Here is a 13,832-nt window from a genome sequence, read left to right as displayed (position 1 = left end):
TGAGCGAACTCTGATTGTGCGTGCCCTCAAGGTTCAGACCCGAAGAGAGGCCGTTTAAAAACTGTGTCCAGGCGTCCCTTATTACAATTTTACCCCCACCTCTGGGGGTATCCGAGTGTGTAGGTCCTGTAATAAAACTTTAGAATCAGGGGTAGAATAAGCATATAACGATCGTGGAAGAATGAGACGTTGCGGTTCGCGGGCTTATCCACCGATCGCAGAAGGGAGGGAAGCGCCAGCGGTCATGGCGTCGACGCTACTCTCAATTCCCTCCGCGAACCGAATTTCGGCTGTTCCTTCTTCTTCTTCCTGTGTCCGCGGATGCCGCCGACAATGCCTACCTGATCGCGTCTACCTCCGGTTCCCGTGCGTTTCTTCTCGAGCCCCTTCCTCCAACGTCAGTGGAACTCTCTCACCGTTGCATTTATCCTCATCTATTTGGATAAACTTCGAACTCGGAAACGACGGAGCTCGAATTTGGAATTTGTTCTTCTGTTCCTGGCTCCATTTTGCAGCTACATGATTCAGCTTTTGTTTACTGTTGGCGTCATCGATCTCTTTCCCTTTTGCGGTTGATCTTGAGTACTTGCGCGCGCATTGATGTATTTCCGTTGCCTCTCAGGACACGTTCATGGAATTATCTGTCCATATTTTGTTCAGTTTGTGACTTTCTCTTTGTCTTTTCCTTTGCTTATCTGTGAAGTTCACACATTGAGAGAATGAGGGGAAGTAGAGTCATTGTCCTTATGGATATTGTTATTGCAGTCTGGCAGATCGGAGTGCAAACACTTTATGGGCATGTGGATCACATTTTAGGTCTGTCTGGGTTGATTTACAAAAGAAAGAGCAAAAGGGGCCACAAACCCGTTATTAACATACCGAATAACAGGATAACTTTCCTGGTATTTGTATTTATCTATACTAGCCAACATTGCTTTGGGTTTGCTGAACTCTTTTATCTGCAAACAGGAAAGAACCCGCCCAGCATGTGTGCATGTGCGTTCTTTCCAGAATAGGATCGGGAAGCTGTTCAGCTGCAATTTACGGAGCATTCTCTTTCTTCATTAAGTGGTGCCTGTCGTTTGTAACTTTTAAGCAGTAATTGGAATATGTGCATTATTTCGTTCAGTGTACATTGAATTCAGAAGATCATTCTTTTAAGTCCTTGACAGTAGTATGTGACTTCTTTCTTTTTCCTGTAATGGGTGGCAGTTAATGGTATGAAGGAGCTTGCATTGTTCGAAGCTTTCAGTCTTCTAATTAATTAAAATATTAAATATATCTTATGCTTTTCTATGCTTTGTTAGAATGTTGCCTCGAACATTTTAAAGAAATGCAGCTAATGTGCATTTGGAAACACTGAAGTTACTTAAGTTTGCAAAAGCTATGGTCAGTTTTAATCACACTGCCGCTTTAATGTGGTTTCTGTTGTATCTTTGTATTCTAGGCTGTTGCAGACATGCAGGTTTCTTCATCAATACCTACAAGTTCATTGTTTCTTCATGTTACAAAGCAGCTGCAGAAAGCTGTTTCTGTGGCTGCTATTGTTGTACAAATTTTATCTCCATTGCCCTTGGGTAGCTCAGGAGCATCGCTCATACCTAATGCAGACGCAGTATTATATTCACCTGACACCAAAGTACCGAGGACTGCAGAACTGGCCCTGAGGAAGGCCATTCCAGCAAATTCAGCTATGAAATCCATTCAGGTATATCAGTCTTTGACATTTTTCTCTTTTCTTTTTTTACTAGCTATATTAGGAGATCCAACTTTTCCACATTTATGTTAAATTGCAAATTTGTTATTGTTGTCAGGAACCACTGGAGAATATCTCATACCTGTTAAGGATCCCACAAAGAAAACCTTATGGTACAATGGAAGGAGATGTGAAAAAGGCTTTGAAGGTGTTGTTCTTTTTCCTACTATTATGGGTTCTAATAAGGCAACGAGTGAACCTTTCATAATTTAAGTATGTACAAGAGTTTTATTGCGTAAGAGTCACGTATGAAGGTTTGGCTTTTGTTTTTATGATCTTTTTCAGGCCGCGTCTAATGAGAAGGAATCTATCTTAAACAGCTTGCCAGCAGATCAGAAAGAAAGAGGATTAGCTGTGTATGCTTCATTGATGGATGGGAAGGTAGATAGTTCAAAAATACAAATCAGGTCATGTTATTTTGAAATGTCTAGCTTCAGATATCTGATTGTATTATATAGTAGTTGTTGTTTTTGTTCTTATAGTTCCTAGAAGGCAAAAAATTTCAATCAAGTGCTAGCTATGGTGGAAGGGCTAGAAAGCAGTAAAAGTGGTATTATAAACACAAGTATATAAACCCTGAAGATTTCTCAAAATCTTCAGTTTAGGTTTATTTCAAGTGCTATTTTGCACACTTGGAGTGTTGCAATCCACTTTCCTAGAGGAAGTGCAAGTTGGACTGCAAGTCCGAGTATTGAATTTGGGTCTGATACCAATTGCCATGATCTCTGATAAGATGGATCTCAACCATGTAACTATCTTCAGTTTGCACTCAAAAAGGTTATGAATCGGGATTGCAAACAGCCTGACAGTATGACACACAAGTATATAAACCCCAAGTTATTTTAAAATGTCCAACGTAGGACTGTTTTCATGTCTTATTCTACAGACTTGGGGTGTCACAAGTACATTAGGGGATATTTCCAAGGGCTCCCATTGACATGCAATTCATGTAACTGATATTATGCTAATTTTGAAAAAATTGAACAAAACCTTTTGTTAGGATATGATTTTTGTGGTTCTTTTCTGTTTCTGATCTGCGTACAACTTAGTAAACAACTTTGGTTGGTTATTGGAAATGCTTAATAAGCTTAACTACATGGTTTGTGTTCTAGGGTGGACTACAAGACCTAATTCAATCTATTAAAGAGAATGATCCAGATAAAATATCTGTAAACCTGTCATCATCTCTGGATATGGTTGCGGAACTGGAGTTGCTTCAAGTAAGTATGACTATCTAATATCAATTATCCAGTGGCAATCTATTGAATATCTGTTAAAGACAAAATTGGCAGAGCTGAAATGTTAGCTTTCAATCAGTTCATGAGATTTTTAACCTAGTGCTTTGAAGCTTCCAGTAGAGTTGCACTCTTATGTTTTGTCCAGACAGTTATGCATGCATAATCTATAACGAAAATTGTTTACCTACTATCTCAATTGACATCTCATTTAATTTTAATGTCCATGCAATAAATATTATTCCAAGCAAAAGTACTTTGATCCTTTATCACCACCACATTCTCAGTGTATGCAGGAGTGGAGCCAAAAAAATTTCATGAGGGGGGCCGAATTAAATTTTCTAAATTTTGGCACATCCCGAAATATTATTTTTCATAATTTTTATATAGGACAACTAAAATTTTCTAAAATTTACATTTAAATTTTAAAAAAAGAAATTTTGAGGTGGGGCCAAGGCCCATGCTTGCCCCCCCTTGGCTCCGCCCCTGAGTGTATGGGTTCATGTTATACACATCCATGTCTCATTCACCCATGACATCCCTGAAACATTGTTTGATTTTTCATAAATGCATTCCTACTGTGTTTAGTTCAATTGGATTGACCTAGCATCATTTACCATGCCAAAAGAGAAGTGTAGGAAGAAACAATAAAAGCAGAGAATTCTCACTTAGACTAAATATATTAGGATAAAAAATGTAATTACTGCTCCAAAACGATTGTGTTCCCTTTATATACAGAAAAAATATGAATCATTTGCAGTGCATTACTGTAGCACATCAACTGCAAAAGATTGGATATATACTAGGATGTAAGTTACAAATACCATCATGGTGTCCTTATCTTGATAACCATAAACATTTTGGTTTTGGCCATTCCTTGAAGGAATAACGATCATTTCATTTAAGAATTAAGACACAAAATCCACCGTAGTCGCAGATATTCTATTGATTCTTTTTCACATATGTCTGAAGGTCCTGAATGCTTACCAAATTTCGTGGACAGGCTCCAGGATTATCATTTTTATTACCTGACCAGTATCTAAATTATCCAAGGTATTTTCTTTTTTGTATTTGATCATCTTCATAATAATATACTTCACTTCAGTAATGATCAGTTTCTTTCTCTACTTGTATCTTCCTAGTTGATTTTGGCAATGTGCATACTGCTCCCTGTTGTTCGTTATGAGCTCCAAAAGAATATTATATTGGGTAATTAAGCCTTTTCCTATATATATATATATATATATATATATGAAAAATTTGAGCCACAATAATAATTCCAACTAGTGATTATGAAATTCTTTAAGAGCTTGCAGCTGCAAGCACGGACTTATGGAATGAGATTCTGTGAAATCTTTGACATTGTAGAATATTTCTAATGAATGCACTTGGATATAATTTGGCACTACTAGGAATTTTCTTCTTTTTTTTTTTTTGGCAGGCTTACAGGAAGAGGGATGGTTGAATTCATTCTTGAGAAAGGTGATGATTCAAAATTTTCTACTGCTGCCGGTGGGGAACAAAAAGGTGTTGCAACCATTCAGGTAAAGTTAGGGGGTCTTTCTGTTATATCGACTCTGATTTGGTCTCAAAATCCTCAGATTTTGAGGCCCATGAAAATAAAATATGAGACAGCTCCTCCTCTCCTCTCCTCTCTTCGCCAGTTTTATGTAGGGCCTTCTTCACAATATAACATGAGAAAATGTGATTGTTGGTTTTGGATATTAGGTCTGATCTCAGATCCTTAGATTTTCAAACCTAGGATTCTGGTGTGAAGCCCTTGCTGCGTCCGCAAACCTATTCTACAGTAGATTCAGACATTCTATATGTTTGGGTTTCAATATACGTTTATGCTGTCAACTTTGTTTGCATCTGTAAAGGTTTTTTTTTTTTTTTTTTTTTTTTTGGGGGGGGGGGGTGGGGGGGGAACGCTTGCAGATAGGTAAGGTCTGTAAGGAAATACAGTATCACAAAATTTGGAAATACTTGAAAGTTCAAAGGCTAATGATGTTCATAGTCTAGTGTTAAGATGGAAATGAGTCTTCTCCTTTAACCACAAACAAATAAACTGCATTTTTGGTTGTAAATGAAATCCTCTCATCCGACTCTTACATGTGCTTAACTAGGAGTCCAACCACTTCATGCAATTTGGTATGGGTGCTTTTACAAATATAGCAGTAAGTGTGTAAAAAATATAGTCACAAACATCAGCAATATTTTGATGTGATTATCGCTGAAAAGGAGGGAACTGCTATTGTTGCAAAAATATCTCAATATAAACTGCATTTTTGGTTGTAAATGAAATCCTCTCATCCGACTCTTACATGTGCTTAACTAGGAGTCCAACCACTTCATGCAATTTGGTATGGGTGCTTTTACAAATATAGCAGTAAGTGTGTAAAAAATATAGTCACAAACATCAGCAATATTTTGATGTGATTATCGCTGAAAAGGAGGGAACTGCTATTGTTGCAAAAATATCTCAATATTTTTCAAAATATTGCTGAAGCAATTTAGGATATTTTTCTTAGTAAAAAATGATCCTTTGTTTATAATATAAGAGGAAAGGAAGAAATGGAAGGAAGAAAAGAAGAAAACAAAAGAAGATAGGTGGAAGGAAATTAAGAAAAGAAAAGGTGAAAAGATGAAAAGAGTTGGAAGGAAGAAAGGAAGGAATGAATGAAAGGAACGAAGAAGGAGAAAAAGAAAGATAGAAGGTAAGAAAGAAAGGGAAAAAAGAAAAAAAGTAAGAGAGGAAAGAAGGGAGGAAAAAACCAAAAAAACAAAGGAAAATTTTTTTAAGATATATATATAATATTCAAGTTTTTTCATTTTTATTTGAAAATTCCCGGGATTTTCCTGTAATTTTCATGACAAAAATAAGGCCTCATACTCATAACAATCCAATATGTCACATAGGTACGGGTACGGACCATTTTCAAAAAATTTGGGTGCGGGGGTATGGCCGTACACACATGCGCACACACACACACACACACACACATATATATATATATATCAAAAAATTACAAACAGAATAACATATTCATAAATCAAGATCTAAAACACAGTATGGAAGTAATTAACATACAAATATATCAGCTTTCTTGATTCTCCTCAGTCGCATCATCAAGATTAGAAGGAGCAACATGTCATGCCATGGTTAAAGAGGAAATGCTAAACAGGTAAACAGAACATGTTAATCAAGTCAAACTGTAAAACAGTAAAAGTCGGTACAGGCTGCAGCCAAAAAATACTGATTTAATCATTTTAATGTTAAAAAATTAAAACATAACAGTTAGAACAGAAAAATAGCATTATCACAGGCTTAGCAGCACTCATAAGCCTTGAGTGGCTGTCTGGCCAAGTGTTGACGACCGAAACCAAAAAAACAAAAACAGAAAACAAATAAAAACAGTCAATGGAACATTCACTTATTCAGAAGAGAGACCAAATTAAGATGCATCGTTAAAAATTTTAAACTAACATGTAATGAGAAAACGAACAAAGAAACGAAAAACGTAGAAACGAAATCAATACGACACACAATAGATAAATAAAACAAAGAAAGGGAATGTAAGATGGGATTTGAAGAACCAGAGAAAGCTGTCGGAAAAGCAACGTCTGCCGGCACTGGAGATGATGGAAAGCGCCGTCTGCCGGCACCAGAGATGATGAAAGGCTCAGCACATTGACAGAAAATGAAAAAATGATAAAACGCAAGCAAATACTATCATTGTTCGCCACCTGCTGTCGCCGTTCGTCCACTTGCCGCCCCAAAGAGAGATCGCCGCTCGCCATGCGCAGTCAGTGAGAGAAGAAGACAAAGGATATAACTCGCAGGGGTTTAGGGTTTTCGAAGATTGGTTTAGAATTGGACTCGGTCAAAGTTGACCGAGTCCGAAAATGGACGAAAATGATCTCGGGTTCGTTGACCGTACCCGATGCTGCGTTGACCGCACCTTTGCCGCACCCAGGGCCGTACCCCTACCGCACGGGTACTCCTTCTTAAGAGGAGTACCTGTGTGACATAGCAATAGTTGGATGGAGTTTGCAGTTGATGTTCCCACTCTACACATCCAATCTCTGAGAGACATCATAGTTTGACTCCTTGTAGAGGTGTCAACTTTTTGGCTATTGGAAAGCTGGAAAGAAAGGTTGTAGGGTGGAGGATTAGTTCTTAATACTTTTCTTGTATCAGCTGCTTATTTGAAGCTTCACTTTACTGAAATGTTGGATGATCATTGGCAGGCTTCTGGACTAGGATAGACCAATTTTACATTGTCTTGAACTGTTAACCTTTTTCTCCCATTTTTTTTCTTTTCTACCTCAATTTTTCTTTGCTTCAAAAAGGCCCAGAGATTTTGATTTTTGTCCACTTAGTTATTTTTCTTGTGTATGGTTCTTCTTGTGGATTTATCAAATTTATCATCTCAGTCTGATTGTTGCATGAGTTTGTATAACCACTTGCTTTCAAATCCCATTCACATTTTTTTCGGGCAAAGTTCCACCATAGAATTTATTAATTAAATCATGGTGCTTCGATTGATCCAGGTTGCTCTTGATGGATATTCAGCTCCTTTGACTGCTGGAAATTTTGCAAAATTGGTAAGGTAGCTCTATTTTTGCATCGTCACAGACTTTATTTATATCATTGTCATATATATCGTGTACGGGTATTATACGGCGAGGAATTTCTCTTGTATAATGCAAAGTTGTATATCTTGGGAAAATCTCGGCAATTTGTTAAAAAATTTAAAACATTTAACAAATCCTAAAAATTATAAACAATAAAAATTAATAAAAAATATGAAAAAACACGACGCATTTTTTTCACGTTTTTATTATCTGGCATGTTTTTAAAAAAGAGGCATCTAATTGCCTTTTTTATGCGGCTGACTTATTTTTCGCGTATTGTATGTGTTTTTTTAGAAAAAAAATTGTTTTTTGTGACAATGATTTATACACAGCTTGGTTAGTTTTTAGACTAACAGTTGATTCTGTGCCCTTTATTTTTTATTCCCTATTTGTTTTTATATCCCGTGAAAATGATGTGGACATGGCTGAAAATCTTTTATATCCGGCAGAAATTCTCATGAATGCAGTTGTGATGAGTATGTTGTGACAAGTTCAATTATTCAGCAAAATAGGTTTCTAGAAACAGTTTTAGGATGTTTAAACTTTAAAGAATTTTGGGGATTTGCAAAATTCCGACATTTTAAGTCCTTCAGTGAAGATTTTGCTTGTCTCAAGAACATAGCCTGGCCCAAAATGTTTTAACTGTAACTTCCAGAACTCTAGTCCTCTTTTTCCCATCATGATATAACTTTCAGTAATGTTCTACTACCCTTTATTGTTCTTATTGTCATTGACTGACAACCAAACAATACTTTGTTTTAGGTCTTAGATGGAGCATATGATGGGATCAAGTTGAAATCTGTCAACCAAGCTGTCATATCCGACAATGAGCGTGCTAATTATGGTTTTAGTGCTCCCTTGGAAATAATGCCATCTGGTCAGTTTGAACCACTGTACAGGACAATGCTGGATGTCCAGGTTAGTTTTGATGCTATTGCTACCTGTACCAACATATGAGCTGGAATAGTTTTGTTAAGTCTTGTGTTATTCCTAAGAAATATTTTTGGGACAGGATGGAGAATTGCCAATTCTACCATTATCTGTTTATGGGGCAATTGCAATGGCACATAGTCCAGATTCTGATGAGTACTCATCAGCATCCCAATTCTTTATTTATCTCTATGACAGGAGAAGTGTAAGTGAAACTTTATAGACTGCATTTGACTGTTTTCTGGAATGATCATGCTTTATCCATAGACATACTTGTTGTACTCTATGTTATGTGTGAGTTGTTGGTTGACATTTATCAAGCTTTTATTCAGAAAACCTTTTGTGCACTTTGACATCTTAGCTCTCTGCAGCAACATGCTTTCCCAAATAGAAGAGCATATTGCCTTTCTGTCACAGAATGACAAAATTTATATAAAATCCTTCAAGGATATTGTAATAACGCTTTTAATTTCCTTGTGGATGCTAAATTCTGGATATCTTATTACTCTTGTTTTGATGGAGGAAAGCATAACATGATGCATGTCTGCTATAGCTTTATGTAAGCATAACGCGTGAGTTGTACCATATTATGTTTTCATATTTTAACATGGAAGTTGAAGCAAAGGCTGTTAGTTAAATACTCACTTTTGAATGACATATTTCATATGTGGAAGTACATTTCCTGTTCTGCATTCTCAAATATATGGACTGAATGTCTTGTTATCTGGGTATACAAATGCCCTGCCACTTGGATGAAGGATGTCCAGGAAAGGCACGGACTAACTTTGGTGATTTTTATATGAAATGAAGGGCATGTTGTATTTTCTGTTTCCTACTGTCTTGTACAAGTATTTCAACTCTTGTTAATGCGAATTTTGGAAATAGCTAGGTAGTGTCACTTTCTAAAGCAATTTGTAACAAAAATTCTTGGACGGTAATTTAAGGAAGTTCATGAAAAGGTAGATTTGAAGATGGAAAGAAGAGCATAAAAAAAACATCATGAATAAAAATTGCTCATTATTTATAGCACTTTTTTTGCAGTATCTATTCTCCTCTCAATTAATATAAATTATGTGGTAGGCTCATTGGACAGAAACATTATTTACCTGCTGACAAATGATCATGCATAAGCTCCTTTTTTTTTCCAACTTCTGATAAGGTCATATGAGGGTCCTTTTTATAATTCTCTACCAGCGGTTAGATTTGATTTTTTAAAGATCAACTAGCTGCCTGCAAAGAATGTTTCTTCTTTTGCATGCTAACTATGTTCTTTTTCTCTTGATTGTTGTTCATGATTTAGTAACACTGTTTCTGGAATACTCCACAGGCTGGCCTTGGTGGTTTGTCCTTTGATGAAGGGCAATTTTCTGTATTTGGGTAATGCTTTTCTTTGTTCAACCTTTAACAACTGTATTATTAATATAGCTGAATGGTTTATTCAACTGGAAGAAGGGCAAACCAAATTTCCATAATCTTTATGTCAACTTTGTTTTATTTATGCAGGTACGTAACTGCAGGCAGAGAAATACTTTCACAACTTAAAACAGGGGATATGATTCGATCTGCAAAGCTACTTCAGGGTCAAGACCGCCTTATTTTGCCAGTCTCTAGTAACTGATACACTGCCGGGCTTCAATTGTTCAAAATGTGCCCTTAGTGTTTCAGGCTTCTGCTTTAGAACTTAGAAGTATTTCATGTAAATGAAATTTGTCCATAATGAATTCACAAGAACAAAGATAAATGAGAAGCAATTGTTGCCATTTCTCCTGGAGCAATTGGATCAGTCAATCCCAAGGATTAAATGGTAAATGTGTATGGCTTGCAGCTTACTTGAACTTCTTTCTCTAATTAAACAATGATGCCTGAAACTTCCACATGTTGCCAAATGATTATTGAGAATTTCCAAGAAACTACCTGAAACTTGTCACCTACTCATCTTGCACAATTAATATTTTGAATTTCCAGGTTTTGAAGCAACAATTGAATTTCTAGGTTTTGAAGCATTAATTTTTTTATCGATCATATGCAATCATTCTAGTGCTGCCAGTATACTCCAAAAATAAGATGGCAACTTTTTCCTGATTTCCAATCTCCAATTAAAGTACTTGCAGCTTCAGGTTTTTGAATCAGGGCATGTGTTTATCTGGTTGCTCACACTTTTTCTAACTTTATATGTTCCAACAGGGGAAGGAGGTGAATGGCCGGGGTCAGTGAGATGAAGCTTGTGTGCATATCTTTGTCTTCTTCTCTGTATTTACAGCATCGGCCAACTGAACAATCTTGAGGCAAAAACTTGCAGTTCTGATAATTCTTTTCTTGGAAATTCCATTTGGTTGGGGATGGTTTATTTGAGAGTCAATGTATTTCACATATTTCTTTTATTGACGATAACTTTAGGGACTTTGTCTCTTTGTTTCGGATATCTTGGTTAGACCTTTTACGTCTGTTCTAAGGTGTGAAGAAACCCTCGTGTGTGTGTGGGTGTGTATGTGTATGTTTCTGGTTATTCCTAAACATCAAACAAATGAGGCCTTTGAGACTGAGTGAAGAACTAAATGCTTGATACTGGACACGGGTTTCATTCTTTTGCTTTGCGCCAAATTTTCTTTTATGTTTAGTTATCTTATTCTGTAATAAGGTCATTGTGTTTTCCAGATGATAATGTAGCCTACAAGGGCCACCAGACTACTTGATGGTCTGCCGTGATAACTGAACTCTTGGTAAGCCCCTTGTATGACAACTGGTAAAACTCTGCGGTGAGTGAGCCTTGGGACATGATTCGGGGTTTTGCTCTCCACCTGTAGGCATCATCCTGTCATAAGAATTGTTATCGAGTCATGAACATAAAAAAGGAATTGATAATTTAATAGTACGTGCTCAGAAGATTACTTAATTCTTTTGGTTGTCCGGGGGTGTTCTTATGCACCAGAAGACCTCAAGCTTTAAAGTGATTCTGCTTTTCAATGCTGTTCTTTGTCTAACGAACTCCTGGATGCTGGAAAATATTATGGCCCTTCTTTTTTTCTTTTTTCCTCTCTTCCAAACATCTGGGAAATTAAATTTTCTGTCGTAACTTTGAAATGCTTTTGGCCCTCAAAATAATCTGCTATAGAAAACTAGGCACATTGAGTAAAGGTCAGGTCATTATCGGTTCTACCATCCTATGTTAAGGCATAAGAGAACTTCATTTGGGTTGTCAATGTACTCTTATTAGAACACTCACAATTTGGCAAAATCAAATGCATGGTCTGTATTGGTAGGTGACATGCAGGTGGTGACTTGGTCCCAATTCAAACATGCTAGTAGCAACGATAACTAAAGACAGAAAACAAGGCAGTGGTAATGTCAGATCTAAAACCTTGGTACCAAAGTGGGTTCAAATATGAAGATCATATTTTATGAACCCTAGCCATCATCCTCCCCCAAACAAATCAATTAAAACGACCGCTTTTTTAAAGATTTATTTTGCTTATATCCAGATGAAGTTCCATGGACCACAGAATTGTTTCTCCAATCAGTGTCACTTATCGTATGTGTATATAAGGCTGCGGATTCTTTGAGGATTCTGGAGTATTCGTTTGCTCGTATCTATGTACTTGATGATGTTAATTAGCATGAGGTGTTAAGACATTCTTCTCTATGCATAAATTGTTTGTAGTTTATACGCCCTGGGGGACCAGAATCTGCACCTTCATATTAATCATTAGAGAACAGGAAGAAGGAAATTGAAGACCAAGATCTCGAGAAATTGGATTAGCACACTCATCAGAATATCCCAGAAACACATTGGACTAAGTACAGTAACAGAGTAAAACTGAAAAAAAAAAAGTGGCAGCGTCAAACCATAAAAAACAAGATAATAATTATTTAATAGAGGCTCCAAGCAAAAATACCAATAGCTGATAATAAAATGAGGCCCATGTTTAAAATATAAATAAACCGACCAATTCTTAACTAAAGATTATACACCATTCTCAGGCACATAATTGTTTATATGAATATAACACAATCCTCCTCCTACTCATTTTTCACACCTCTGACTCAACCAAGAGACGATGTCATTCCTAACCAAATTGACATTCTCATCAGTCTCTCCAAACAAAAGAGAATGCATCATCCCATCATAAGTCCTTATGCTCTTGTCCTCACTCTTTGCTGCTTCATACAGATCGCTGCTAACTTTTGGGTCTGTCACAACGTCTGCACTACCATGCAACACAATAAATGGGAGGCTCACTTCACAGAGTCTACTGTTAAGATAATCAGTAACTCTGAGCAGTTCCACCACGGTTCCCAGCCTGGGCTTCCCACTGTATCTCATGGGGTTCCTTCCTGCTATAATCTTCTTCTCCGGCACCTTCACAGACTTCTCCATCAGGTCAGCAGTGGGGACGATGGGCAAGGTAGGCGCAAACCCTGCTACAAAAGTAAGAATCTGCGGAATTGGCCATCTGGGTCTCACCTTATCTGAGATTCTGCACATGGGCGCCACCAAAACTGCTCCTTTCCATGATTGGGGGTCTCTGAAATGGATCAAAAGACAGATAGCACCTCCCATGGACTCCCCATAAAGAAAAGAAGGCAGCCCTCTAAATTCTTCCCTTTCTCTTATTGACTGGAAGAAAGAGAAGCAATCATCAACTACATGATCAACACTGGGTACATATGCCCTGAGCCCCTCTGATCTGCCATGGCCTTCAAGATCAAGAGCAAAGGAAGCAAAACCCATCTGAGCCAGGAAGATGGGGGTGGCTTGGAAGGTCCAACTGATGTCATTGCCGTAGCCATGGACCATGCAGACGATGCCCCGTGGACGGGAATCGAGGGGTTGCCAGGATCTGATGAAGAGGGAGAGGCCTCTTGGGGAGGTGTAGAAGGATTTGGAGGACTGGATGCCCTTGGAGGCATAGTACTCTTGCTCAGGAGTGTCTCCCCAGAAGTTGTTGCTGGGAGGATGGTCCGCCATGTTTGGTTGGTTTTGGCTTGGCCCTTGGGAGTCGCACTTTGTGATCATTGGATGACATTTGTATGCGCCGAGATGAATGGTTGGTAGGAAATTGCTTGTTCGATTGCGTTATTAACCCAATAGAGTTCCACGCTTTCCTTAGAAAATGAAAAGAAAAAGGTACTTGTTGGCTTGTTGGACTGCCTTATTAACCCAGCGGAACTGCACGCTTTTCTTTAGAAAATGAGAAAGAAAAATGTACTTGTTAGGTCCTGCTGCTCAACAAACAGCCAAAGTTCCTACATTTCCTTCCATCTCATAGCTTGTA

At 37.6% G+C, this 13,832-nt stretch overlaps 2 protein-coding genes across 2 annotated transcripts; one reads left to right on the top strand and one right to left on the bottom strand.

Annotated features, from left to right (window-relative positions):
- The first annotated feature begins 191 nt into the window (after positions 1-191).
- Positions 192-11,129, top strand: LOC116264700 (peptidyl-prolyl cis-trans isomerase CYP37, chloroplastic). The gene is made up of 13 exons (XM_031645048.2): positions 192-397; positions 1,448-1,708; positions 1,815-1,904; positions 2,042-2,137; positions 2,869-2,976; positions 3,995-4,044; positions 4,433-4,535; positions 7,546-7,599; positions 8,392-8,547; positions 8,642-8,764; positions 9,887-9,936; positions 10,063-10,363; positions 10,744-11,129. The coding sequence occupies exons 1-12, from the start codon at positions 245-247 to the stop codon at positions 10,175-10,177; spliced, it is 1,359 nt and encodes a 452-aa protein (XP_031500908.1). The 5' UTR covers positions 192-244; the 3' UTR covers positions 10,178-10,363; positions 10,744-11,129.
- A 1,275-nt stretch (positions 11,130-12,404) lies between these two features.
- LOC116264442 (caffeoylshikimate esterase) lies at positions 12,405-13,605 on the bottom strand. Its single transcript, XM_031644664.2, has one exon. The coding sequence runs from the start codon at positions 13,571-13,573 to the stop codon at positions 12,581-12,583; it is 993 nt and encodes a 330-aa protein (XP_031500524.1). The 5' UTR covers positions 13,574-13,605; the 3' UTR covers positions 12,405-12,580.
- Positions 13,606-13,832: the final 227 nt, after the last annotated feature.

This window comes from Nymphaea colorata, chromosome 11, assembly GCF_008831285.2.
Source record: "Nymphaea colorata isolate Beijing-Zhang1983 chromosome 11, ASM883128v2, whole genome shotgun sequence".
In the NCBI taxonomy this organism is placed as follows: Eukaryota; Viridiplantae; Streptophyta; class Magnoliopsida; order Nymphaeales; family Nymphaeaceae; genus Nymphaea; species Nymphaea colorata.
The sequence above is the reverse complement of the archived record's forward strand: the minus strand, read 5'-3'. Positions and strand labels throughout refer to the sequence as shown.